The 24,421-nt window shown below is 40.3% G+C and overlaps 3 protein-coding genes across 7 annotated transcripts in view; 1 reads left to right on the top strand and 2 right to left on the bottom strand.

Moving 5' to 3' along the window:
• Positions 1-15,644, bottom strand: part of dhrs13a.3 (dehydrogenase/reductase (SDR family) member 13a, duplicate 3) — a 52,313-nt gene extending 36,669 nt beyond the window's left edge. The window contains exons 1-6 of one of the 4 annotated variants that reach the window (NM_001201094.2): positions 15,576-15,644; positions 14,481-14,536; positions 14,156-14,274; positions 13,946-14,069; positions 12,392-12,718; positions 11,118-11,384 (exon numbers count right to left, since the gene is read on the bottom strand). In NM_001201094.2, coding sequence (NP_001188023.1) covers positions 11,125-11,384; positions 12,392-12,718; positions 13,946-14,069; positions 14,156-14,274; positions 14,481-14,536; positions 15,576-15,586 — 897 coding nt within the window. In that variant the 5' untranslated portion in view covers positions 15,587-15,644 and the 3' untranslated portion in view covers positions 11,118-11,124. Of the gene's footprint in view, positions 1-8,155; positions 11,385-12,391; positions 12,719-13,945; positions 14,070-14,155; positions 14,275-14,480; positions 14,745-15,575 lie in introns of those variants that run through there. The other 3 variants (XM_017490134.3, XM_017490132.3, XM_017490131.3) reach the window with 3 other exon arrangements.
• Positions 15,645-16,561: 917 nt separating this feature from the next.
• On the bottom strand, positions 16,562-24,196 carry cryba1a (crystallin, beta A1a). 2 transcript variants are annotated; one of them, XM_017491449.3, is made up of 7 exons: positions 23,421-24,196; positions 23,131-23,256; positions 18,498-18,568; positions 18,300-18,418; positions 18,014-18,155; positions 17,707-17,849; positions 16,562-17,069 (listed from the first exon to the last, which is right to left on the bottom strand). In XM_017491449.3, exons 1-7 carry the CDS (start codon positions 23,437-23,439, stop codon positions 16,922-16,924), a joined length of 768 nt encoding a protein of 255 aa, XP_017346938.3. In that variant the 5' UTR covers positions 23,440-24,196; the 3' UTR covers positions 16,562-16,921. The 2 variants fall into 2 exon arrangements, with proteins under 2 accessions (XP_017346938.3, XP_017346939.1); XM_017491450.3 differs by lacking the exons at positions 23,131-23,256; positions 23,421-24,196 and adding an exon at positions 19,163-19,249.
• Positions 20,442-22,166, top strand: crybb1l3 (crystallin, beta B1, like 3). Its single transcript, XM_017491451.3, has 4 exons — positions 20,442-20,698; positions 21,409-21,482; positions 21,639-21,757; positions 21,920-22,166. Exons 2-4 carry the CDS (start codon positions 21,417-21,419, stop codon positions 22,119-22,121), a joined length of 387 nt encoding a protein of 128 aa, XP_017346940.3. The 5' UTR covers positions 20,442-20,698; positions 21,409-21,416; the 3' UTR covers positions 22,122-22,166.
• Positions 24,197-24,421: the final 225 nt, after the last annotated feature.

The following is a 24,421-nucleotide window of genomic DNA, read 5'->3' as shown; positions in this document are numbered from 1 at the left end:
ATGCAATACTTCCTTAATGCTGATCCACAATTGTGTGTGTGTGTGTTTTAATCAGGCGTAGGTATGATTTTTTAAAACAAATAGTCTACCATGAATTTCTGATAATAATACAAATGACCATGAGCATGATAGTCATGACAACAATTATAGAGATGTCACTGATCTTAGTATTTAATGATATTCTGTGTTTAGTATTTGCACTGAATATCAATACGTACCAGTTCATATTGCATTAATTAAAGCACACATATGGAAAAATTCTGAATGTGTCTCTTATACTGTCACATTTTGCCCTACCAAAAATAAACCATGCTAGAAAATGGGTTCACAACACACACAATCACATTCACACACACACACACACACACACACACACACACACACACACACACTCACACTCACACACACACACACACACACACTCACACTCACACACACCTCTCTTCACCCGCTGAGTTCCACAGTCTGGGCCTGGTGCACCGAGAGGGAATTTACATTTTAATAGGCAGAGCTGCTCGTGCCGCCTTCGAATGAGAGTATATGCTCAGCTGAACAGCGGGAAATGCACCCCACAGCAGAAGTTTAGAATGAACCCCAAGACAATTCCTGGTGCACACAGACAGAAAATTATATTTTTAGACCTACTCTGCCACATATATTGTGAAATATACATACATATAGAAATAATTTTCTACCAACACTCATCCTTTCCTCTCTAGATATGTGCACCTGGGCTGATCATCTCAGCTCACGGTATCGGCATTTCTAGGTGTGAAATGCATACAGAAGTGTATTATGCAAAGCCATAACGTTGATAGTATTATCACTTTCATTGATAGTAAGCAGATGGGCATGCTGTGATGCTCATGCTACGGGAACAGGGGGTAAGTTCCAAATTGTGGCATTGGCAATGAATGCAAATCAATTTTGTCAAACTGTATTGTACTTGTCTCTCCTAAAACTATGGGAATCTATCCGACAGCAGTTAATGGCAGAATAAAAGCTCACTTTTCGGGGGGAAAAAAACAAACAAACAAACAACAACAAAAAACACACACACACAAATCCTTTTCTTTTTATGCCCCTCACATTTATAGTTTGGAATGACTGAGTGTGAAACAACACAAGATGTCACTGCTCCAGGCATGCAATCAAGTGAAGGGCCCCTCCCAGGCCTAATTAATAACTATTGAACACGCTAACAACAATCAACACTAATTAAATACACGCTTGTTGACAAGAGAGCAAGCCTTATCAGAGGCACACCCCCCAAAAAAGAGGCACTGGGGTGTTGAAAGGGGGGAGCTGGATGAAGCGAGGTTGCTCCTGTTTTCCATAATTAGTTAGCAAAGTGCCCCGAGTCACACTTTTGATTGGGAACCCCGGCAGCCAGGTGTTGCGTCTGTCACCCCAAGCAGCCAGGCAAAGCAAACCAGCCTCAATGAAGCTCTGTTCTGTTACAGGCCAACGTTACTGGTGTGGGACTGAGCCATGTTTAGGTGCAGGGCTTTCTTGGTTTTTGGTGTTGTGCACCTGTTCGTGAGGTAAAGACAGAATTACAAAAGCAGAATCTCAGTAAGCATGTGAAAGCCAGTGAAGTATAGGATAGTGTACTGTATACTCGACTTGCACATAAGAACTGCCGATGTAATCATGAAGACTATAATGCTTCTAATTGGTCTGTTCTTCTTTGTGATTGCTAAATCACAATGCTGGATTTTGCTGTGTTGATTTTTTTTTCAAGTTTTTGTGCTTTTTTTGCGGAAAACTACTTGAAATGGTGACGTTGCGATTGCACGGAATTGTTTTGCATGGCCTTTCGCTGATAAATGAGTCCTTTTTGCTGTACTCGTGTTCGACGCATGTGAATCGAAGAGGGCTCTGGTTGAATGCGCGTTGTGACGACATCACACGATGCACCTTGGCCCAAATCTACGGAAACTCTGTGGTCATTTTGAAACTGACCAATATTGCGGAGTTTGCATGAGTTTTGTGTTCATTTCTGCAATCGCACAACCCTGAAATCCAGAAGGGACTGTATAATGAACATCCATTCAACACATTTAGTACCGTTTGACTTTATAAACTGGAGTTATAGAAGAGTAATGATTTATAACCCCAATATCCAAAGAGGATGGGTGACATTTGGAGTCTAATCCCTCTCAGGGTTTTTCTAAATCTACATCCAGATTTGTGACAATGCCTACTGTTAAATGCACTTTACAAATAAAACTGAATTGAACTGTATATAGTAGGACAGGGGGGAAAAAAGGCAGTGTGCCGTCCCCCTGGCATCACCCTGCTCACACACACACACTCACACAAATCAGGAGTAATGCTGAGTGACAGCTACCACAGGGCACGGGCCTAGCATCGACATCAGCCGTTTGTTCCCATGATCGCTCCCTGATAGGCAATTGGATTTGTCAGTGACCCTAAACAATTGCTGCGATGAGGATCAGTGGGCCTTTCCTTCCCTTGGCCCCGCTGCCCATCCTGATCAATAGAGCTGATCAATGGCCAGCAATCGATATTGACGACTCTACTGCCTGCTCTGGAGCAGAGACAGCTGCCCAGAAGGTTGGCAGTGCACTCCCCTGGAGTACTTGTTGAGTCGTTGTTTAGTTTGACATCTAGACAAATAAAAAAAAATGTTTACACTAGCACTGAATCTCCTGTCCACTCAATCACCAATCCCTTTCCAAACATGATCAGCAGCATATGAGTACAAACACACAAATATCTACGAGGATCCCGAATCCAATCAGTCAGGCTGACCTGATCTTATTGTGATCAAAACCTCAAAACCAACATCATCTATATTCCTGATCTAAGAGCAGCTCTCAGGATTTCTCCGGTATTAGTTGAGGTTTAGGGTCACAATCGAGAGGCTCAGCTGTGAGGGCCTGCCAACAAGCATACAGCTCCGAGTTCCGGGCAGCTGAAGAGCCTTGAGTAATACACAAACCCAATTAAATCCCTACCTGAGCTCGAGCTTTCCTCTCGATATGAGATGGGCCACACAGCCTCTCTGTATATGCCTCAGCTGGGTCACCCCTTACGTCCCATGTACACATGTGCTTAAGGATTTTCTACTTTGATGACTTGAACTGACAAAGCAGCGCTGCTGATTCACATCCGTCCTATAAATAAAGGCACTTGTGGCTGAGTGGGCACAGCGAGACACGCTGACCCAGAGAGTGAGAGTACGGCAGCTGCCACAATTACAGCTGATTAACAGCAAATTAAAGGGAAGACACGGAGTGGCATGATAAGTTTAACAGACATGACTTACTGCACATTTTGCAGTGCAGGAGCAGCCCGGTGTCGATTTTGTTTTCCGTCCGACTGGCTCGCACATCTGTCGGTGCCGTTGCTTTGGCACGCTCTTGCAATTGTCAGAGCCAAGAGGAGTTAGTTAACCATTCTCATTAATTAACAGATTTAGCCCCCTGGAGAAAAGAGCACAAAAGCACCACTGCCGAAGCGCCTTGTAGCTTGTTGATATTTGTCCACCTAGGCCTTATGTATACTGGAGAAAGCACAAATGCAAATGCAAACACATACATCCTCTAAAAAAAATAAATAAATAAACACAGCTCATTCTTTGTGGTGTGAATAAAGGCCTAATGCAACACCACAATGGCTGCTTTTAATCCATCTATTCTCCATCTTACACCCAGGTTTAACCAGTACATAATCAATAATCCCGCTTTCTCTGTATTTCTCTACCAATTTACAAAGGACTTCACACAAAACACTAACTCTAAGCCATCAAAAGAGTGCCCTGTTCATTCTTTGACCTTAGTTGTGTATAATCGAAAAGGCAATCAGGTATCAAATGAGCGTACAGAAAGAAAATGCATGTTTTGTTCCGAGTGTATAATCTATTTCAGCTGTTCCACGAAAACACAGCTATTTTACACACCATAGTAGTAAAGGCCACTTATCTTTTCAGTAACACACTGCTCACATTTTAAAGTTCTCACACACTTAACTTTCAAACAAACCCTAATGAGTTTCAAGCTTTCCTTTCTAACAGATTCAAATCTTGCCTGCTATTTGCTAATTCTTTAATTAAAAAGTATAGAGTGGAATAATTGTAAATAATAATAATAATAATAATAATAATAATAATAATAAAGCAAGACATTATAGACAAAAAATACATACATTTTGTAAATACCTTTCGTTATGTTGATTGAATTGATCAGAAACACACACTTACCCCTTGCCTTTTCCTCTTTGGGTACAAACAGAAATGTACCTCAGAGCAAAATGGTATAATACGCCATTCTCCTCCCCTGGTTTAACTGGCACCTCCAGGGATGGTGTGGTTTTTTTTGAGAAAACACAATCACTCCCCTGTGACACTGTTAATGTTTTTGTAAACATCCAGAACACATCGGTAATGACTGGTTAGCCAGCAAATCACTAAAATACAACAAAGGATGGCACTTTATTCCAAGGTAGCTAATTGGCAATTAGTAAAACAATTGCCGAATGCTGCAGCTCCTGTCTAAATGACAGCTTTTCCTGCACGACCCAACGCAGCAGCACACCGCACAGCGAGCTATGCGTCCTCGTAAAATTACACTAAATTGCCAGACATGCAAAATGGGCTCATTTACCTAAATAGTGTGACTGAATGTATGTTCATCATTTTTTTTTAGAAAACTAACATGAATTGGCTCTTCTGGGTGTAACCCTATTCCAGATAGAAACAGAAGAAGAAGAGAAGACGTGTAATTAAAGCCAGTACATAATCACTAAAACATGTGAGGCCCTTTGCAAAACACACAGCTACAAAACAGTTAAAGCAGGTGAGGTAGATTTGGATCAGACACAGTGTTAAACAGGGGAGCGGCACGATTAATTCTATTTGATATTTTATCTCATTGTGATACGAGCTTAATAAACACATCGTGAAGGGCTGCAATAACAGTACGGCTTAAAAGTTTGTAAATAATGGCTCATGACCCATGGGTGGCATCACTAGAGTAGGACCGTGGAGAGGCAGAAAGGTACAGACTGAAGACAAGCACACAGTTAAACAGTCATGTACACTAAGGAATAAAACATGATTGACCATGCTGTTATAGGAAAATAACCAACAGCAGTGTTCGGCAGCCCAACGTGAAGTGGCCACCCTGAACTTGATTGCTCTTATACCACAGCAATTTGCCAACAATTATATTACACATTATATATATATATATATATATATATATATATATATATATATATATATATATATACACATATACACATATACACATACATACATACATACATACACACATATATATACACACACACAGGCCATTTTACTATAAACTAACCCAAACAATCCATCTGCCACTATAAAACAACTGCAAACTTGTGCACTGATTAACCTGGAACTGCAGAATTAAAAGGATGATGAGGAAAGAAACCCAACGGTGAGCAACAGAAACAGCTAACAGAATGACCCTGCATAATTCCAGCAGCTTCTCGCCAACATGCAACATGCCAACATCATCAATCACTCAGTCCCCCTGTACCGTTCCGAAGGCAGAACTGACGCGAAGCACTGGCTTTCCCTTTAATATTCCCTCCCCTAAAAATGCGTTCAGCATCTTGACTCTCACTCACAATTAATAACAGGACATTGGAGAAATCAGCTGTGTGTTGGTGTGTCCATTCGTGCAGAGGAGCAAGAGAGAGCTGAGCAGGGTGGAGAGAAAGAAAGGTGAGAGTTGCTCTCTGGAGTGCTCTAGTGTATTTGTAAACATTATTAATCACAGATTAGCAGATGGGGATGCTAATTGCACCTGTGGAAATAACGTGGCCCAAAGGATACTTCTATTTACCAACTGGTATTTCTGTGAGGCGTGCGTGCCATGAGAAAGAGAGGGAGAAAATGTTTAAGCTGGATCGGAAGGATCCAAATTGTCATGCCCTTATGCCCCACAAACATGCACACAGTATGCATGTAATCAGCAGCTCCACCTACTACACTAACTCAGACATAACATGTTACTGCACCATGAGAGAAAATACGTCCCTACTAGTTCATTTTGAACGAATCTTTAATATGACTCGGGAACGAGTTGTCTCAGAGAGTGATTCGTTCATTTTTGACCACGCATGTGCAGCAACATCCCCATAGGTTCTGTACAGGAAACAGAAATAATTAGTTCACCTCTCGAGTCTTCGGGTTCGAATCATTCGTTCATCACGCCGCAGCCGCACTGCATTCAGCCTACGAGGCGGTCACAGGATGAACGAAGAACTCGAACCCGAAGACTAGAGACGTGAACTAATCTTTTCTGTTATGGGGGAACAGACGTTACAACTCTGATCGGGAGTTGAGGTGAACTAACAGACTGTATAGCCTGAAGACCTAATGCTAAGCAATTAACGAATCATTTCTGTTTCTCATAATTCGGCCTTGGCTGCATTAGCCTATAGTTTATTTTTTATTCCAAATGTGATCGTTTTGCGCAAGTACTAGATATGTTGGGGAATTTAACATTTATCATTTCAATTATATTCTGCTGAAATGAACGAAATGAACGAATGACTCAATAAAAGATTCGTTCATTTTGCTGAACGAGATTCAAAGATCCGAGTCAGTAAAATGATCCGAACTTCCCATCACTAGTCCCTACAGACCTACGTCCTGAGGATCAGACCCTCAACACCTGCTACACACCCCCAGGCATGTCATGTGATGTTTATCCATAATGTAGGTGTGACTTATATCCTGCACAAGGACGGAGTGTACCTAACGGTCTTATGTACTGAGAAATATAAACAAAAGGCCAGGAGAATGTGCTAGATTTCCAGAACTATATTTAACTAATGCAAAGTGTCACATAGAAACAATGTCTATCGACAGCCTCTTTAAAGACGGTAATCATAATTAATGAGCTGTACATTAAATATGAAAAATACGTGCTGCATCAAGTTGAGCGTTGAGCTGGCTAATGTCAGATTGCACTGAATGACATGTGATGCTATGGATTACACAGGCTGCTAGAGGATCTGTAGCCTGGGAACACTGGGTGTGAGTTGGGAATACACCCTGGATGGGACAGGACATCATGCAAACACACACATTCACACACTCAACCACATTAGGGCCTGTTTATCATCACCAATCCACCTACCAAGCATGTTATTTGGCAGTTGGGAGAAAACCTGAGAGCATGTAGGAAACCCACGCAAACACAGGGAGTGCATCCGAAACCACACTACCATTAACCCAAGCTCAAGATAGAAACGGAAACCCTGGAGCTGTGAGACTCTGCGACTGTTCCACCATGTGTACTTATAAAGTCATATATAATAATACAAGTAGCCTACGGTGTATCCATCCATCCATACATTTTCTGTACTGCTTATCCGAAGAGTGATGACCGGTCTAAAAGAAAAAAAACAGCCCTGAACCTCCACAGAATTACAGATGCATGTGGACATCCTTTACGTTTCAGCCATTTTGGTACACATCACCTACACCACAAATAAATTTTGGAAAGTGTTTGGATCAGTTTCTAGTGCAAATTATTATATAAAGGATTTGTGATTGGGACAAACCTGGTGTTGGGAACAGCACAGGTTCTACCTAGTGGATATAACCCAATGCAGAGTACACAGAAGAACAGAGTCAGCTGTTTTTACACAAACACAAGTTCCAGCTTGTCTCACACTCACCCGGCCATCAGCGTTCTCGATCAATCAGGGCTATCCCATGCAGTGATTGCTAATTGATGCACTAATCCAGTGGTTAAGTACTGTGCCCATGTGCTCGGGAGTGCATCCAAAGCAAACACCTGGCATCACTCATCGATGTATCACGTCTAGAGATCGAATTGAACAGCGGACTTACGGTGCATTGAGAAATACGCGGAGGAGGCTGAATCTCATGCAGCATACTATTGAAGAAGGATCATACTACTGCTAATTTTGGGAATTTTTTCAGAACTTTAACAGAACATTGACATATACATCACCAGCTGTTTGCGCAAGGCTGTAGCTGGATGACATCTCTATCTGTAACTTTACATTTTTCAGAGTTGGGAACCAACCTTGCTTTCTAGTTAGCAAAAAAAGTGAAAAATAAAGTTGGTATTGATGTTGAAGAAAGCATGGCAATGTGTGTGAGTAACTGTTAAGCAATGTCTTATTGTTTATTATATATTGTGACGTTTACAGTGGAAAAAACAAATTTGCATACCCTTAGGACAAAATAAAGAGGACACAAATATTTTATTTATAGCATTATATTTAGTGTCAGTTTTCCCAAATATTCCTTGACTAAATAACATAAATGATCAAACAGTATTTTAAGATTTTAGTGAAGTACTCATTAAAAGTGATATCAGTTCAAAGTTTTGTATTTTCCATCTAAATTCCATCTTTTCAGTGTTCGTTGTTTATTTATTTGTTTATTCAATATAAAAAAAAATTACAATAAAAACTATAGAAAAATATTTAAAATAGTCAATATTAAAGATCATCAAACAGGTTTTTTTTTTTGTAAATGCAGTACTACTGTATTGCTAGCAATTGTTCACACACCTAAACATCATGATGCACATCGTGTATCCTAGAAATGTCTGAGAATCGTAATATGATATTAGTAGCATATTACCCACCCCTAGTATAAGTGTCTAGTATTTTTTAACGATGAACGAGAGCACTGAAAGATTTTCAAGGTCTTCTAACTCATCAGCACAGTCTCTGTCTCTCTACAGAATGCTGTGAAAGGCCAAAGAGTCAAAAGAGTGCATTAGAGAGTGGAACACGGCACCAAGCGTACAATATCAGTCAATGGCTCAGTCAATTGTGCATGCTAAAATCATTTCTATGTATAAAAGTACCGTCCATAAGCAACAGCCTAATCATACGACAAGCACGAGCCTGAGAAAGGCTTTCACTCCATATAGCTTCACTCTCATCGACCTCCTGGCAGCCTTGAGTCTTGGCTCTCTCTGTAGCGATCCCAACCACACTATGAACACCTGGACGCAATACCCAGGCAAAGCTGATCATCACAGCACACCTTGTGTGACGGTTTAAAATGTTATTTCTGTTTAGGTCTGGTCTGGTCAAGGAGCCCTTTCAGGAAATGAAAGGAAGGTCAGTGAATAGCAGACGAGGCTGTAAAAACGTAACTGATTAGGAATACAACACAATTCCAAAATGACAGGAAATGATTTCAAATTCGCAATGTTCTCTAAAGCTTTGCAGCACCATATCCCGATGGCTGTCATCTTGACAGATGTCTTTTTAGTTAGGGTTATGTTGCCCTCTCGCTCATGCTTATAAGGAGGGTAGGTCTGGAGTGGTTCAGTGGCACACTACTGCCACCTAGTGAAGAAAACTGAGCAGGTACAGCAACAGGAGCTCCCAATACAATGCATCTGATAGCACAAGACTGGGAGATATGAAGCTATAAAACTGATATTGTGATACAGAGACAGATAGAATACTGATATTGTAATAAACATACACTTCTCTGAGACATTATATATTGCATATATGTACACACACACTGGTGACTTTAAAAGGAACACCTGTACACCTTCTCATTTATGCAGTTATTCAATCAGTCAATCATGTGCCAGCTGTGCAATGCATAAAATCATGCTGATACAGTTCAAGAGCTTTGGTTATTGTTCACATCAAACATCAGAATGGGGAAAAATGTCATCTCTGTGACTTTGACCGTAGCATGGTTGTTAGTGCCAGATGGGCTGGTTTGAGAATTTCAAAAACTGCTGATCTCCTGGGATTTTCACACACAATAGTCTCTAGAGTTTACACAGAATGGTGCAAAAAAACAAAAAACATCCTGTGTGCCCTCTGCAGGCTGAAACACCTTGTTGATGAGAGAGATCAGAGGAGTATGACCAGACTGGTCTGAACTGACAGGAAGTCTACAGTAACTCTACAGTAAATAATCACTCTTTACAACCGTGGTGAGCAGAAAAGCATCTCAGAACACACAACGCATCAAATCTTGAGGTGGGTGGGCTACAACTGCAGAAGACCACATCAGGTTCCACTCCTGTCAGCCAAAAACAGGAATCTGAGGCTCTCATGGGCACAGACTCACCCAAACTGGACAGTTGAACCCTGGAAAAGGACCAGGTGATTTTTTTTTCCTAATTTTCAACTGTCCATTTTCAAAGAGCCTTTGGGTGACTCTCAAGGTTTGATGTATTGTGCATGCTGAGATCATTTTCTGCTCACCATGGTTATAAAGAGTTACTATATCTTTCCTGATAGCTCGAACCAATCTGCCCAATTTCCTCTGACCTCTCTCATCAACAAGGCATTTCTACCCACAGAACAGTCACTCACTCCATTCTGTGTAAACTCAAAATCCCAGGATTGGGGTGCCAGCCAATCTGGCACCAACAACCATGCCACGGTTACACAGAGATCATACTTTTTCCCCATTCTCATATTTGATGTGAACACTAACCGAAGCTCTTGACCCGTAACTGCATGATTTTATGCTTTATGCTGCTGCCACGTGATTGGCTGATTTGATAACACTATATAAGAGCAGGTGTACAGGTGTTCCTATTAAAATGGACGGTGAGTGTGTATACCTATTGTTTTATTTTCCCTTCTTTTCTTTGTTAGGAAAAGGCACTGGCACTGTTAGCAAACCTAAATATCACTATATGTACCGCGTATCATGACCATTTCTCCAAACTTTATTCATAAAGTTAGCATTATTTTGATATTACATGATTATCATGTTATGACATTTTTGTTATTCCATTTATGAGCAAATGTTCATCTCTTAATTTTCCAATTACATATTCCCGTTCACAGGAATTCCTGTTATAGTGACAAATTACAATATATTCCAATAGTAAGAACATTTAACACTACGAACTGGAATATAATAACAGTGATTAATGATATATCAATCTCACTTCCGCTGACCAAACAGTGTCAGTGGAATGTATAAGTACAGTCTAATTTATGATCACACAACATCACTACACTGGCACTAGGCACCCAGTGGTCATAAAGTAAACCCCTGTGAAACTGCTGCACATAAGGAATTTGGTGTCATTTTCTCTCCTGACATTCTTCTGTGCCCCTCATACCTCTCTCTCACGACAGGCCACACATCCTCTCGCTCACTTCCCACAGCTTTTTGGCCAGCCCATCGTCTCGGGCCATGTCACTGACTTCGTGGAGGGTGCAAGAGGTGAAGTATCGGCCACTCAGAGGCTCCAAGCCCTCCTGGAGAGCACAATGCAGCGTGGTCTGAGCTCCGCCTTCTGGCGTCAGAAAGAAGAGCTTGGAGAAGATCATCTGCAGCAGCCTCATGCACAAATTTATATTGCGGCCAATTTCTGTAGCTACTACTCCTGAAAGGAAAGACATACAAGGAAAGAATATATGGAGTGAGCCTGGTGAAGCACAACTTTTAAGTGGCTTGACATCAGATTAATCTCAGTCACATTCGGGCCAGAAACCCCATGACCCCTAGATGATAGTATTTGGCTTCAATTGTACTTTTTTTGTGCTGCTGTCATTTGTTGAAGTCATTTATCATTGTTTAAGTTTCATAAATATATTTATTTTTCCCCTGATACCCAGAAGCAGTCTATTAAATCTTACTTATTCATTCCTCTTTAGTTACAGCTTTATACTTGTCAATGTGAATCATTTATCAGTGGGCGGAGCAACTAGCATTCCACCAGTTTTCTTGCTAGCGTTTCACTGGAAATGAGCGGTCTCCGATCGCTCTGTCGCTGCATGTATGAACGTATCTTAAGGCAGAGGACTGAACCGAGGCACTACCTGCTGACCACCATTTTTTAGAAATCTACCTAGCAACAGTAACTAAGCAGGAATAAGTCAATTCACACAACATGTCCCTAATACATGGTCGGGCAAAAAAGGACCAAGCAATGAACAAGAATGTAAAAAATAATGAATAAAAAATAAACAAGCAAACACTGAGGCAATATGAGACATAACTTCATACAGAAGCTTTTCCTTTATATTTTTTCAAACAATGAAGATTTTGGGAATAAACTTGCAGACAGCCTTTTACACATCATGTCACTACTGTTCTGTTCAGTTTTATTAAAAATAAAAATAAAAATAGCCTGTTAAGATGCTGTATTAACATGAAATGAGTCCTAACTTTGAATGATCTGCAACATTTCTGTACTGAAAGAACTATGGCCCCGGAGTGTGTGTAATGTTAGACATTTTAAACACTATGTGCACAGGATGTGACATGAACACGAACATGACATGGATCTTGTTATCATATCATGATATTACTGAGTCGACACTGTGAGAGATCCACACGTTATAGTAAAAACACAAAAAGGAGAAGGTTGTAACTGATTTGATCACTAACCAGGATGCAGGCTATAGCAGGTCACACTGCTCCCCTCCAGACGGTTGGCCAACTCTCGGGTAAACAGCACATTACAAAGTTTGCTATGGCAGTAGGCCATGAAGCAGTGCCACAGTGACTGCCCTGTCACCACATCCTTGTGTGTGTTGAGAGTGTTAAAGTCCACAGAGCCCATCCGATGCAGTTTGGATGACACGTTGATGATTCGACTCTGCCCTGATGCCTTCAGCCGATCCAGCAGCAACAGAGTCAGAAGAAAGTGGCCCAGGTGGTTAACCCCGAACATCATGCCAAAGCCATCCTCAGTTCTGCCTGCTAGCATCAGTCCTTCAGGCCAGAATTTAAAATAATAATAAACATTATGTAAGCCAGGAAAGACTTTACTTTGCTCACACGTCACAATGATATGTTCTGAATGAACAACAAAACAGTTTCCAAAATAAAGTGTGATAACAGTGCACATGAAGGTAGTTCTGCTTTATCCTGGTCAAGTGTCATGTTAGATCCGGAGCCTATCCCAAGAACAGCAAATCACGTGAGGCATATCCCGGTCCGTCAAAGGGTACCATTCGCACACGAACACACACACGCGCACACACACACACACTCTTTCATTCATACCTGGGGCAGTTTAGTGAGAGGAAACCAGAGAACCCAGAGAAAACCCACAACAAGACAGGGAAAACATGCAAAACAGTAAGCCCTTAGCTCAGGATCGAACCAGGGATCCTGGAGCTGTGAGGAGGAAACACTACACACTGCAAGACGGTCTACAGAGTGTCCCAAGTCTCCATACATTGGGGAAATTAATACTTTTTACAAAAATGTCTTGCTAAATTTTTCCTACTTTAGTTTCCATCCATCCATCCATCCATCTTCTATACCACTTATCCTTCCTTCAGGGTCACGGGGAACCTGGAGCCTATCCCAGGAGCATCGGGCACAAAGTGGGGTACACCCTGGACAGGGTGCCAATCCATCGCAGGGCACACAATCACATACACATTCACCCACCCATTCATACACTAAGGACACTTTGGACACGCCAATCAGCCTACCATGCATGTCTTTGGACTGGGGGAGGAAACCAGAGTACCTGGAGGAAACCCCCGCAGCACGGGGAGAACGACCAAACTCCGCCTATACTGGGCCACAGTGGGAATCATACCCCCGACCCTGGAGGTGTGAGGCGAACGTGCTAACCACTAAGCCACTGTGCACCCTACTTTAGTTTATTTATTTATTTTTTTTCCAGATAGCCTTTAAGAATGCCTATGACAAAAGAACATATTAACATCATTCTCATGGCTGGATCTGGAAGCTGTCGCAAGGTTGCGATGGACTTTAACATGGCAAGCACGTCACACGACACTGCTCCCAAACTTATTAACAAATTCGAATATACTGGAAGTGTTGTGGAACAACCGAGAAGCGTACGTCCAAGAACATCCACTGACGGAGGCACAACCCTTTATGGAGACTTTTGGGACACTCTGTAGTTAGTGTGTGGATCCCCTGGACACCCCAGTAATACACAGGGATGCTAAAAGGCACCTGCATTGTTGATGAGCAGGTCCAGTCTGGGCTCAGTCTTGAGAAATGTCTCAGCAAAATCGCGCACAGACTTAAGGCTGGCCAAGTCCAGATGCATGAACAGAACAGCTGTGTTACCACTTTCCTACAAAACACAGAAACAAATGTTTAATACGTTGTATTGTACACCACCAAATCCATGAGGAAGACATCTCATCAGAACAACTTTACCCTTCTGATGTCATACACAGCCGCCTCGGCTTTCTCCTTGTTCCGGCAGGCCAGAATAACCCTGGCTCCTCGTCTGGCCAAATCCAGGGCTGTTGCCTTCCCAATGCCAGTGTTAGCACCTGTGACATATATTTGTTTGGTTAGGATGGGGAATCCCATCAAATCAAGCTGGAAAGCAATCATCACTATTAGATCTACAGTTTCAATCCCAGTCGCGGTTTAACAGAATCACACTTCACTACACTGGGATAATTAATACTAATTACAGCGACGTTGCATTTCCTGTAAACTGTAAATGAAATCAGTTTTAAGTGTTAAAACTCACCAGTGACTACAGCTGTCTTCCCTTTCAGCATCACGGTACTTCTACACCGGGCTCCTCTAAACACGTTATAGTAAATAAGTACATATGCTGTAACAGCAGCTGTTATTATCGCCAACACAACAGACATTATCCTCCTGTTCTACCGTTTCCGGTTCCCAGAAAAATAATGATACTGTTTAACTTTCCGGCGTTTCAAATCTATCGTCTATTTCGACAAGTCGTGTGTTTTTGTAGAGTTGACATTTTAAATGACGTCATCGTCCTACTTCCGGATCTCTTTGCCGCAGCCTTCCTGTTGTGCCACCGGGTGGCGCACGTGTTGGGTTTTTGTTTGTTCCCTCCTTCGTTCCAATGCGCGTGATACAAATCAAGACCTGCCTCATATTTGGCATAGTAGTTACACAAAATGTTTCATTTTTAATTACACAACAATATACTGAGGTTACTTTAGTAAATGAGCATGTGCTGTTTGTGTTCCTAAACTAAAAACAAAAATAAAAATAAAAGAACTGTAAATAGGTCTGATGAAAAATCCAACTGGTCTGACCAGCTACAAAAGAGCAGGCCAAGCTGCTCAAGTTATTTAACTCTAACCATATAACAAGGTGTTTTGTTTTTAAACAGTGATTTAGAAAAAAAAAAATATTCACCAATTTAGTCAAGCAATACAGAAGCTAGAAAATAATTAGCTTCCTGGTACAGATAGTGTACTAGCTTAACCAACTTGGCTTGTTTCTGTGCATAAAACCAAGCTTGATTCTTCAGCAGGTTAGCAATCTTACCTAAATGTGGATGTACACTTACTAAGCAAAAAAAAAAAAAAAAAAAAAAAATTCTATTTGAAGATTACAAACATGATTAAATATGGCAATAGGCCTAATTATTGCATTAATGTATGCTATCTTTAAAGTGCACCTATTATAGTTTTTCAAATATTACATTTCATGTAGTGTGTTATAGAGCGGTTTGTGAATGTAAAAAACGTCTGCAAAGTTTTAATAAAATCAAAGCGCACGACACACGGAGTTAATGACTCCCAAAAGAAGGAACCGATTCTGAACAGCTGAAACGAGTCATTAGTAATTCCAGACTTACTTCCTGTACATAGGTGTGTAACAAAAACCCCGCCGTCTTCAATTTTTTTTTCAGACCGAGTTGATTCTCGTCATGGTAGTGGGCGTTTCCTTTTCGACACACGCTGACAACGGTAGACCAATCAAAAACAGGCTGGGACATCTGCCCAATCAGAGCAGAGTATGCTTTCGGAAAGGAGGAGTTTGGAATGAATCCTTTAGAACGGATCATTTAAGAGTCGTTTGTGACACTGGGGGGAGGAGCAGGGTAATGCTACAGTTTAAATTATGAGCACATTAAAGTGTTTTTAGACCTTGGATGCATGTAAATCAATTGTGAGACCTCTTAAACAAAATTAGGCATGTTTCAAAACCATAATAGGTGCGCTTTAATGTATTGATATAATGGGCACAGCATGTTTGCCTCTGGGGTTGGAGGCTCGAATCCCTCGTCTGGTTGCATGTTCTCCTTGCAGCTTGCATGTTCTCCCTATGTTTCAGGGGTTTCTTCTGGGTACTCTGGTTTCCTCCCTGAGTCCAAAGACATGCAGTGTAGGCTAATTGACATCTCTAAACTGTCTGTAGTGTGTGAATTGGTGTCCGTTTTTGCCCTGCTAGGTCTCCTGCCTTGTGCCCTGAATTCCCTGGGATAGCCTTCCCATGACCGATGATGTTGGTGGTGTTTGTTTGTTTTCTGTTTGTTTGTTGTTGGGTTTTTTGGTTTTTTTGCCATATTTGAACATTTGAAAATTGGACATTTTAAACTATAGACTCTTCATAACTTCTTGTAAGTGTAAACATTAAAAAAAAAAAAAAAAATCAATGTCTAAATCCTCATACTTACAGACCCCAAAATTCCCTGCCTCATTTTTTTAATCCAGTTTCAAATTTACATAGAGCTAAAATACAATTTACTTCACTTTTGACTAATTTGGTTTCACAACAAATCTTCAGGTCATTTATTCTGACGGTTTTGGCGGGGGACAAAATATTCTCAGGGTATTTTTATGTTTTTATGCTTTTATTGATCACTTTAGCACTGATCACACTTTGACAATGATAAGTATCAAATTCTGATTCACTGCTTCATTCACAGCTTCTGCAAGCTGGTGATCTGTCACTCCCATCTTTTTTGTAATGGCAAGAGTGATGAAAAGAAAAAAAGCACTGTTAACACTTTGCCATGTAGCACCAGATATCAAGCCTGTGCCATAACTGGTCTGGTCACAGCAGGAATGGAAGAGTAGAGGAGAGGAGGAAGTAGAGGATGAAGATGAGAAGGAGGGGGAGGATGAGGAGGTGTGTGAGGAGATGGAGATGGGCATGGGAGGGAGAGACGGGGCACGAGAGGGACGAAGAGGGCAGCCCTCACTGCTGGACTCGGCGAAGCGATTGCACCTGGAAGGTGTGAGCATGGGATCCCCATTCCCGGTAGTGTTTATATTCGCCTCCATGGCGATCACACTCCAAGATATATTGGTAGCCACGGAAGCCAGGATACTGGTAGCAAACCCAGCTAAAATAAGATGAGAGCAGAAGTGAGGTAGAAGAGTAGGATGATTTTATCACTCACCAATAAAGACAAACTGGACTGGTTTTCTAGGTATGGATTAAACCAGTTCCGCATTAAGAATCATTTTAAAAAGATAATCTACAATATATTCATTGTGGAGTTAATCTATGACCAAGAAACCATCCCAATTAATGTAAATATTAAAACAAAATATATCAATTATGTTAACCATTATTACATACTGAAGAACAGTGAGGCCAATTAAGAGGAACCAAAAGCTGCATGGAGGACATGAAAGAGGCTGGGTAATGTTATTACAGAATATTTATATTACCTTTAAAACAAGAGAAGCAAGCTTCTGAAACAATATCATGCTGACTTTTTCACAAATAATAGCTTACAATAGCATACACTATTTTAGCATTTTGTTATTTGTGAAAATACAGGAACATTAAAACTTATAGCTCTTCTTACAAATGTAATTTGATTACACTGCTATAAATGACATTTTTTGTGTTTCTCATAATGGTAGGAAAACTTTTGCACTCAACAGTGTCAATCATTTTATTTCGGAAAATAAGAGGAAATAGTGCAAGAGAAAAACAGAGAGTAAGACAGAGTGAGAGAGCATGATACTCACGCCCCGCTTTTAACCTGCATGGATCCAATCTCGTTGTTGGGCCAGCCCATGGCCTGAAGAGAGGGGTAGTCATCATTCATCTCCCACTGGCGCCCAATGAAATTCTCCCGCTCAAAGACTATGATCTTTGACTCCTTTTGGTTCTGCAAAAACCAGCATAGACTTGTAATGTTTTTGCATGCAATCCGACACATGTAGTATGACATTACTTATATATATATATATATATATATATATATATATATATATATATATATATATATATACACATGAGATGTTTATTATAGGAACAGGACATGAGACTCACAGCACAGCAGATTGGGCGGAAGGACATCAGTCTCTCAATATGGTAGGCATTGCTGCCACTCCATGCTTCCCAGCGAGGGTAGTCTCCTCTCTCCAGGATGAACTGTTGCCCACAGAAGCTGGAGTGCTCATAACCCACCCAGCTGCCCAAGCACACACATACTCAAGAACGTTACGAAGCACTTTTCAACAGCAAAGTTAAAGATCTGCATAGTCTCATTAGAAATCAAAAATCAGAGCGAGTCAGCTTTTTGTCTGAAAGCTAGGGCAACATGGCTGAGACTTACGCTCCACATTCCACCTTCAGTGAGCGAATGTTGTCAATTCCACATTCCATGATGTTCTTGCACGAAGAAGTGAAGTCCACGTGTTTGCCCTGGAAGTTCTCCTGGTCATATATTGTGATCTGGACAAGTGTGACAGGTTATAAGGAACATGAAGCCAGTTTTCAATTCAGTATATTTGCATGATCACTACAGACTCACCTTCCATGGTCCTGCTGGTGTAGGGTCAGTCTGAGCCATGCTTGCAAATATCTCAATACTGAGAGAGAGCCCTGAGACACACACACACACACACACACACACACAGACACACACATGCAATAAGGCTAAGGGAACATGCATAGGGCCATGTATTTTCGGCAATTAAGCTATTAATGCGTTTATTTCCAAAAGGCCTAAAATAGGAAAAAGTGTTATAATAAAAATATATCAATACGAGTATTGCACTAACAAGCCAGATTTCACAAAGCTCATGGCTTTTTACTGAGCTTACTCAAAAAAAGAACAAACACACAAAACAGGTTCAACATTCAGCATGCATTTCAATAGTCTAACAAAATCAAAACATTGTAAACACTGAGACAGTGTGTCTGTTATTAACTAATTATTAAAGTAGAGTCAATAAAGTATCCAGTAGGATAGTGTCCAGAAAATTATGAACTGTGGTTTTGAAGTTCTGGTAATTTGCATGAGATTTGTTGAGTGCTTTTTAAGTGAATGTGCAATGTTCAGTATGTATGCATGTTGTCTTTGTTTTGGGCCATTTTGAACACTGCATTGTGCAGTGGTGCCTCCCTACCAAAGATTTTTGCAAGTCAGACAGAAAATGACACAAGTGGCTAAAAGGACCAAGATGCACAGCTTACCTGACCTTCCTAATAAATAGCTGTCAAGGGGCTCCACACAACGGTGTCCTGACCTCAAACTGGGATCTATTTATACATGGCTTGGCTGAAAGGAAAGCTAGGCCACAGGCCAACCAACGGTCAGCACTTTGCTCCAGGCCTCATTGTTCGCACCTGAGCCACTGGCTTTACACAGCCCACATTACCGGCTGCCAGGAGGGCACCGTGCCCGCTGCCTGCCAAGCCTAACGCTTACATACATAGTTTTACACATGACATTTTTGTCAGGTGAAAGACCCACATCCGCAGTGAGGGAGTCTGTCATAGTTTGAGATCATTCTAACAATTATATTATCTGTATCACATTTATATTGCCTTCATCACCAAAGTAAATAAAGCTGGTCTATAATCTAACCTGTAAAATTTCACTAAAATAATAACATGGATACAGAATTATTATAAACAATAAGTATTCACTCAGAAGCATTTCATTACTCCCAACCCTCAAACATGCAGCGCTTCAACTGACCTACTGCTCTTACATACTCCCACACATAAATGTACGCGCACACACACACACACACACACACACACACACACACACACACACACACACATACATACACACACACACACACACACACACACACACATAAGCCTTTACATGTCCATCCATTCAACATCCGTGTCCTGCCCACTCTTTTGATTTTATGCAAAATAGGCTGCTGGACAAGCCTAGAGGGGAACATGAGGAGGAGTGTGATATGGTGGAAAGAAAAGTGACATGATATAAATAAGCCCTTTTAATCCAAAGAACATTCATTTGGAGTATCTTGTTAAACAAGTGTTATATGTTTAGTGTTCATTTTCCGTGGACAAATGCCTCCATTTTGGCACATCGTTGTTGTTTTTTTTTCCTTACTTTATATGGAAGTGAATCATATGCACTAGTAATTAAAGACGATTCTTGTCAAATCATTTGTTTCATACTGCCCTGGATTTTCTGTTTCAGTCAAGGTCATAGAAACCAAAAGCCAAAAACATAGCAAACAGTCCACCAGTACACATAATAACACATAACACCAGTGAGAGAGCTGAGACTAGCCTACTAAAGTCAGCACATTGCACTCAGAGAGATGGAGAGAGAGACAGAGAGAGAGAGAGAGACAGAGAGAGAGAGAGAGAGAGAGAGAGAGAGAGAGAGAGAGAGACAGACAGAAAGAGAGAGCGGAATGAAGGGACAGAGGGAGGGAGGGAGGGAGGGAGTTGAGGGGGTGGGAATTATGGTGTGGGCCGACTTTTTTTGCTGACGATGGTGGGTGTCAAGCTGAGTCCTGGAACAAAGCATCAAACAGAGTCAGCAAGGTCAGTTCCTAAAAGCCAACACTTTTATCCAATGGCGTGGTGGCATGCTGGCTCAGTAGCATCACTGGGGTGTATTTGTATATATAACCCTTCCTGTGGCTGGAACCAGAGCTTCATTTGGGCCTTGCCATCTTTTCCTCTGCCAGCACCTCTCTTACATTCCATCACTCTCTTCTTGACTGCAGTGTTTTGGTGAGATTTGGGGGGATTAAATGGATAATTAAAGGGATACCTTTAAAGTGGTTAAAGAGGATCCCTCCTTTTGGGGAACCTATATAGTCCCATATAAGTTAAGGTGCTGACTATAGAATTCAGAAAGCTAGTAGATGCTAGTTGAATTTATCATTTAACTCAAGATACAACAGGAAAATAGGGAATATATATATATTTTTTTTACAATACATATCACAAGCTCTTATAGCAAATGTTTTTGTTTTGTTTTTCGTTTTTGCAACTTTTCAGTATAAAATCTAATGCCGCTCCAACAATTATCAACATCTAAGTTTTATTACTACAGTTTAAGAGAAGACATCTTATAGATGCAATTTATCGAAAAACCTGAAAAATGACAAATTGTTTCTATCTGTGTGGCACATGAGAGATGTGTGAAATTCACCTTGTTAAGATTGACTAGGTTTCAAGTAGTTAACTCAAGACTATCACTTTATCATTTGTACATTTTTGTCTTGTCTGCATTTAAATTGTGTGAATATATTAAACAAGCGCACCCAGGCAATATGATGAGATACAAGGGCTAGTAAAACTAGTGACCTTAAAATTTACTACTGACTAGTAAAGCCTTAACAACCGAGAGATTTCCCCTTTTCTATCAGGGTGACAAAATGGTCACAGTGCTTGAATTTTTTTTATATTTTAACCTCTCTTTCTCTTTGTGTCTGCAGCCTCAGCCATGTCTCATACCGCTGTTCAGGGAAGTATTGGGAGCCGTTCTGCCATGGGGATGCACACATACAAAGTAAGTCAATACTCTTCTGTTAAAACCAGTACATTTGTTATATTAGTTTGTTCATTTTACACCAACTTATTATTAAACACTGCAAAGCATAGTGTATGAAGTCTGTGCCAAATAGTGTAGCTTGAAAATTCTAATTAGTATTATATGCCTGACCAGATATATCTGTTCGAGTGTGAGAATTTCCAAGGTCGCATGATGGAGTTGAACGGCGAGTGTCGCAATATCTGCGATAAGGGCTTTGATCGTGTGCGCTCCATCAGAGTGGAGTGTGGCCCGTAAGTCTGTAGCCAAGCCAATTACATACAGAATGTTGTATTAAGTTGTAGACCGCTCTTTGTTCTAGTGGCTCTTGATATATTTCATTACAACACTATTTCTTTTGTGAAACACAGTATTGTATGTATGTGAATACACAGTGTATTCTTCCGTGGTTTCAGGTGGGTGGGTTACGAACAGCAGGACATGCGTGGTGAGATGTTCATGTTGGAGAAGGGAGAGTATCCTCGCTGGGACACCTGGTCCAATAGCTACCGCTGTGATCGTTTCATGTCCCTCAGGCCAGTCCGTATGGTGGGTGAATTAGGAGCAAGAGAATGTCAGCTCATTTTCATATGCATATACACCTGGTCAGTAGTGTGATGACATACAAATATCTTCACATTTATTAATCACCGTCAACCCTCTGGACCTGCAGCCTATGGTGGGAGTTTTTTTTAACAAGTCAGAGTTTATTTTTATTCTGTATTCAGTTGATTTTTTTAAGTAAGATTTTACAATAAGGCTTCTTTACCTAATAATCTAAACCATAAGTAATATTAGGAAGGTAAAATAGGAAAATAACAGATCTAGTCAAGAAAAATGTGAAACACTGTTAATGAATGGTTAGATATGGTTATATAGAATGACTATTTATGATGTTAAAAAAACATGAATCAAAATTAACTATAACATAACTAAAATAACATATGGTGAATTATAGCTAACATTGATAGTTTGTTCATGTTTTTAAAAAATCTGTTTAATAATGTCAGTTAAGGGAGCTGTAATATAAAGCCTTACCTATTTGTTTGTTTATATATATATAAACAAACAAATAGGTAACGCTTTATTTATATATATATATATATATATATATATATATATATATATATATATATATATATATATATATATATATATATAAGATGAGGCTATGCTGAGACATTACATGCTGTATAACAGATTTTCTAAGTATAAGACTTTGTAGACATTAGAGAACATTAAGCAATATATTGCACCGATTAGCTCAGCAAATGATATAGTGATGCAATTAATAATGTTTTTAGATTTGGATTTGATTGCTTATCTTTGGATCTATAGAAGCTAGTGATGATCGTTGAGAAACCATTTAAAGCTCTTTTTTCTGCTAAAGTCCAAGTAATTCAGTGAGACAATCTCTGAATTTCTCTCTGACAAACTATTAAGTTATAATGACTGTTTCAGAAACACACACGTTATGTGAACACGGCATCTTTTTGGCTCCTGGAGAGTCAGTATGCATGGATAGTTGTTTAAAAAAAATAATTAATTAATTAATTAAAAATAATAATAACAACAACAACAACAACAACAACAACAACAACAACAATAATAAATAATAATAACTCACATATGTTCCTATTTCCATACAGGATTCCCAGGATCATAAGATCTGCCTGTATGAGTGTGCAAACTTTGAAGGCCGTAAGATGGAGGTTTGTGATGAGGACATCCCCAGTCTGTGGTCCTATGGCTTCTATGACAGAGTAGCAAGCATTCAGGTCTCCGGAGGAACGTACGTCAACTGTCTTTGAAATCAACATCACTACTGTAAAGAGAGATTACCTTCACAAATACACAGTTTGGTTGTTTTGTAGGTGGGTTGGGTACCAGTACCCTGGCTATCGTGGATACCAGTACCTGTTTGAGTGTGGCCCATACAAGCACTGGAATGAGTGGGGAGCCAACCATCCCCAGATCCAATCTATCCGCCGAGTGCGAGACATGCAGACACATCGACGAGGCTGCTTCGAGATGACTGCATAAGCGACACAGCAGGAACTGGTGGACGGGTTTCAGGAGAGGTTCTGTGGTATATAAAATTATCCCTCAAGTTACACATACTATTTTAGAGCAATGCAAAGTGTTCGATCAGTTTTCAAAGTGAAATTATGTGTTATGAAGCTACAGCGCACAGAGCCAAATAATTTTTTGTTAAGCCTTTTTCTTGCACTCACCTATACAGTATTTATCTATAATGTGTTAGCGCTATTTAAATTAAATTGCTTTTTTTAATTATTGGACACTTTCCTAGCAATCTATCTTAAGCTATTAATTAATTAAAAAAAAAAAAAAAAAACATTAACCTCATACTGAAGCATAAATCATGAACAGAGCATGCAACAGGTAATGGGATGAAAAACCCCTGGCCGCTTAATCTTTTTGGAAAAGGCTCCTTGTAGTAGGCTTAATTGTATAGGGATTTTATTTTCCTCTCTTTTTTGTGGACAAGATTCACATCCCCGTCATCTCATGTGATGAGGGGACTGTGCAGTCCTGTCACACATATCTCTCTCAGGGATGTTGGCATCTGGAAATTATATTTCCCACAAAGACAAATAAAGATCTCAGACCTCAGATCTCAGACTGTTTTTCTACAACACATTGTATTTATGTATTTATAATTCAGCATACACATAGTGACCACTTTATTAGGTACACTAGCTTTGTACTTACACCTTTTGATCTTGTAATCATTTACATTTATTAATTTAGCAGACACTTTTATCCAAAGCGACTTACAAATGAGAAAATACAAGCAAAGGTATACAGTAGATAAACAGTTACTGATGGTAGCGTATCTGTTTCTATACACTTCTCTACTCCTTTTATCAAAGCAAGTAGACCACTGAGAAACCACC

This window comes from Ictalurus punctatus, chromosome 17, assembly GCF_001660625.3.
Source record: "Ictalurus punctatus breed USDA103 chromosome 17, Coco_2.0, whole genome shotgun sequence".
Lineage (NCBI taxonomy): Eukaryota > Metazoa > Chordata > Actinopteri > Siluriformes > Ictaluridae > Ictalurus > Ictalurus punctatus.
The sequence above is the reverse complement of the archived record's forward strand: the minus strand, read 5'-3'. Positions and strand labels throughout refer to the sequence as shown.

Coding starts and splice junctions, on each gene's coding strand:
- crybb1l3 (XM_017491451.3), top strand. CDS start 21,417: ATGTCTCATACCGCTGTTCAGGGAAGTATTGGGAGCCGTTCTGCCATG. Junction 21,483..21,638: donor TGGGGATGCACACATACAAA/GTAAGTCAATAC, acceptor ATGCCTGACCAG/ATATATCTGTTCGAGTGTGA. Junction 21,758..21,919: donor ATCAGAGTGGAGTGTGGCCC/GTAAGTCTGTAG, acceptor CCGTGGTTTCAG/GTGGGTGGGTTACGAACAGC.
- cryba1a (XM_017491449.3), bottom strand. Junction 18,569..23,130: donor GTATGGAAATAGGAACATAT/GTGAGTTATTAT, acceptor TGTGTGTCTCAG/GGCTCTCTCTCAGTATTGAG. Junction 17,070..17,706: donor ATGCAGGTTAAAAGCGGGGC/GTGAGTATCATG, acceptor ATCTTATTTTAG/CTGGGTTTGCTACCAGTATC.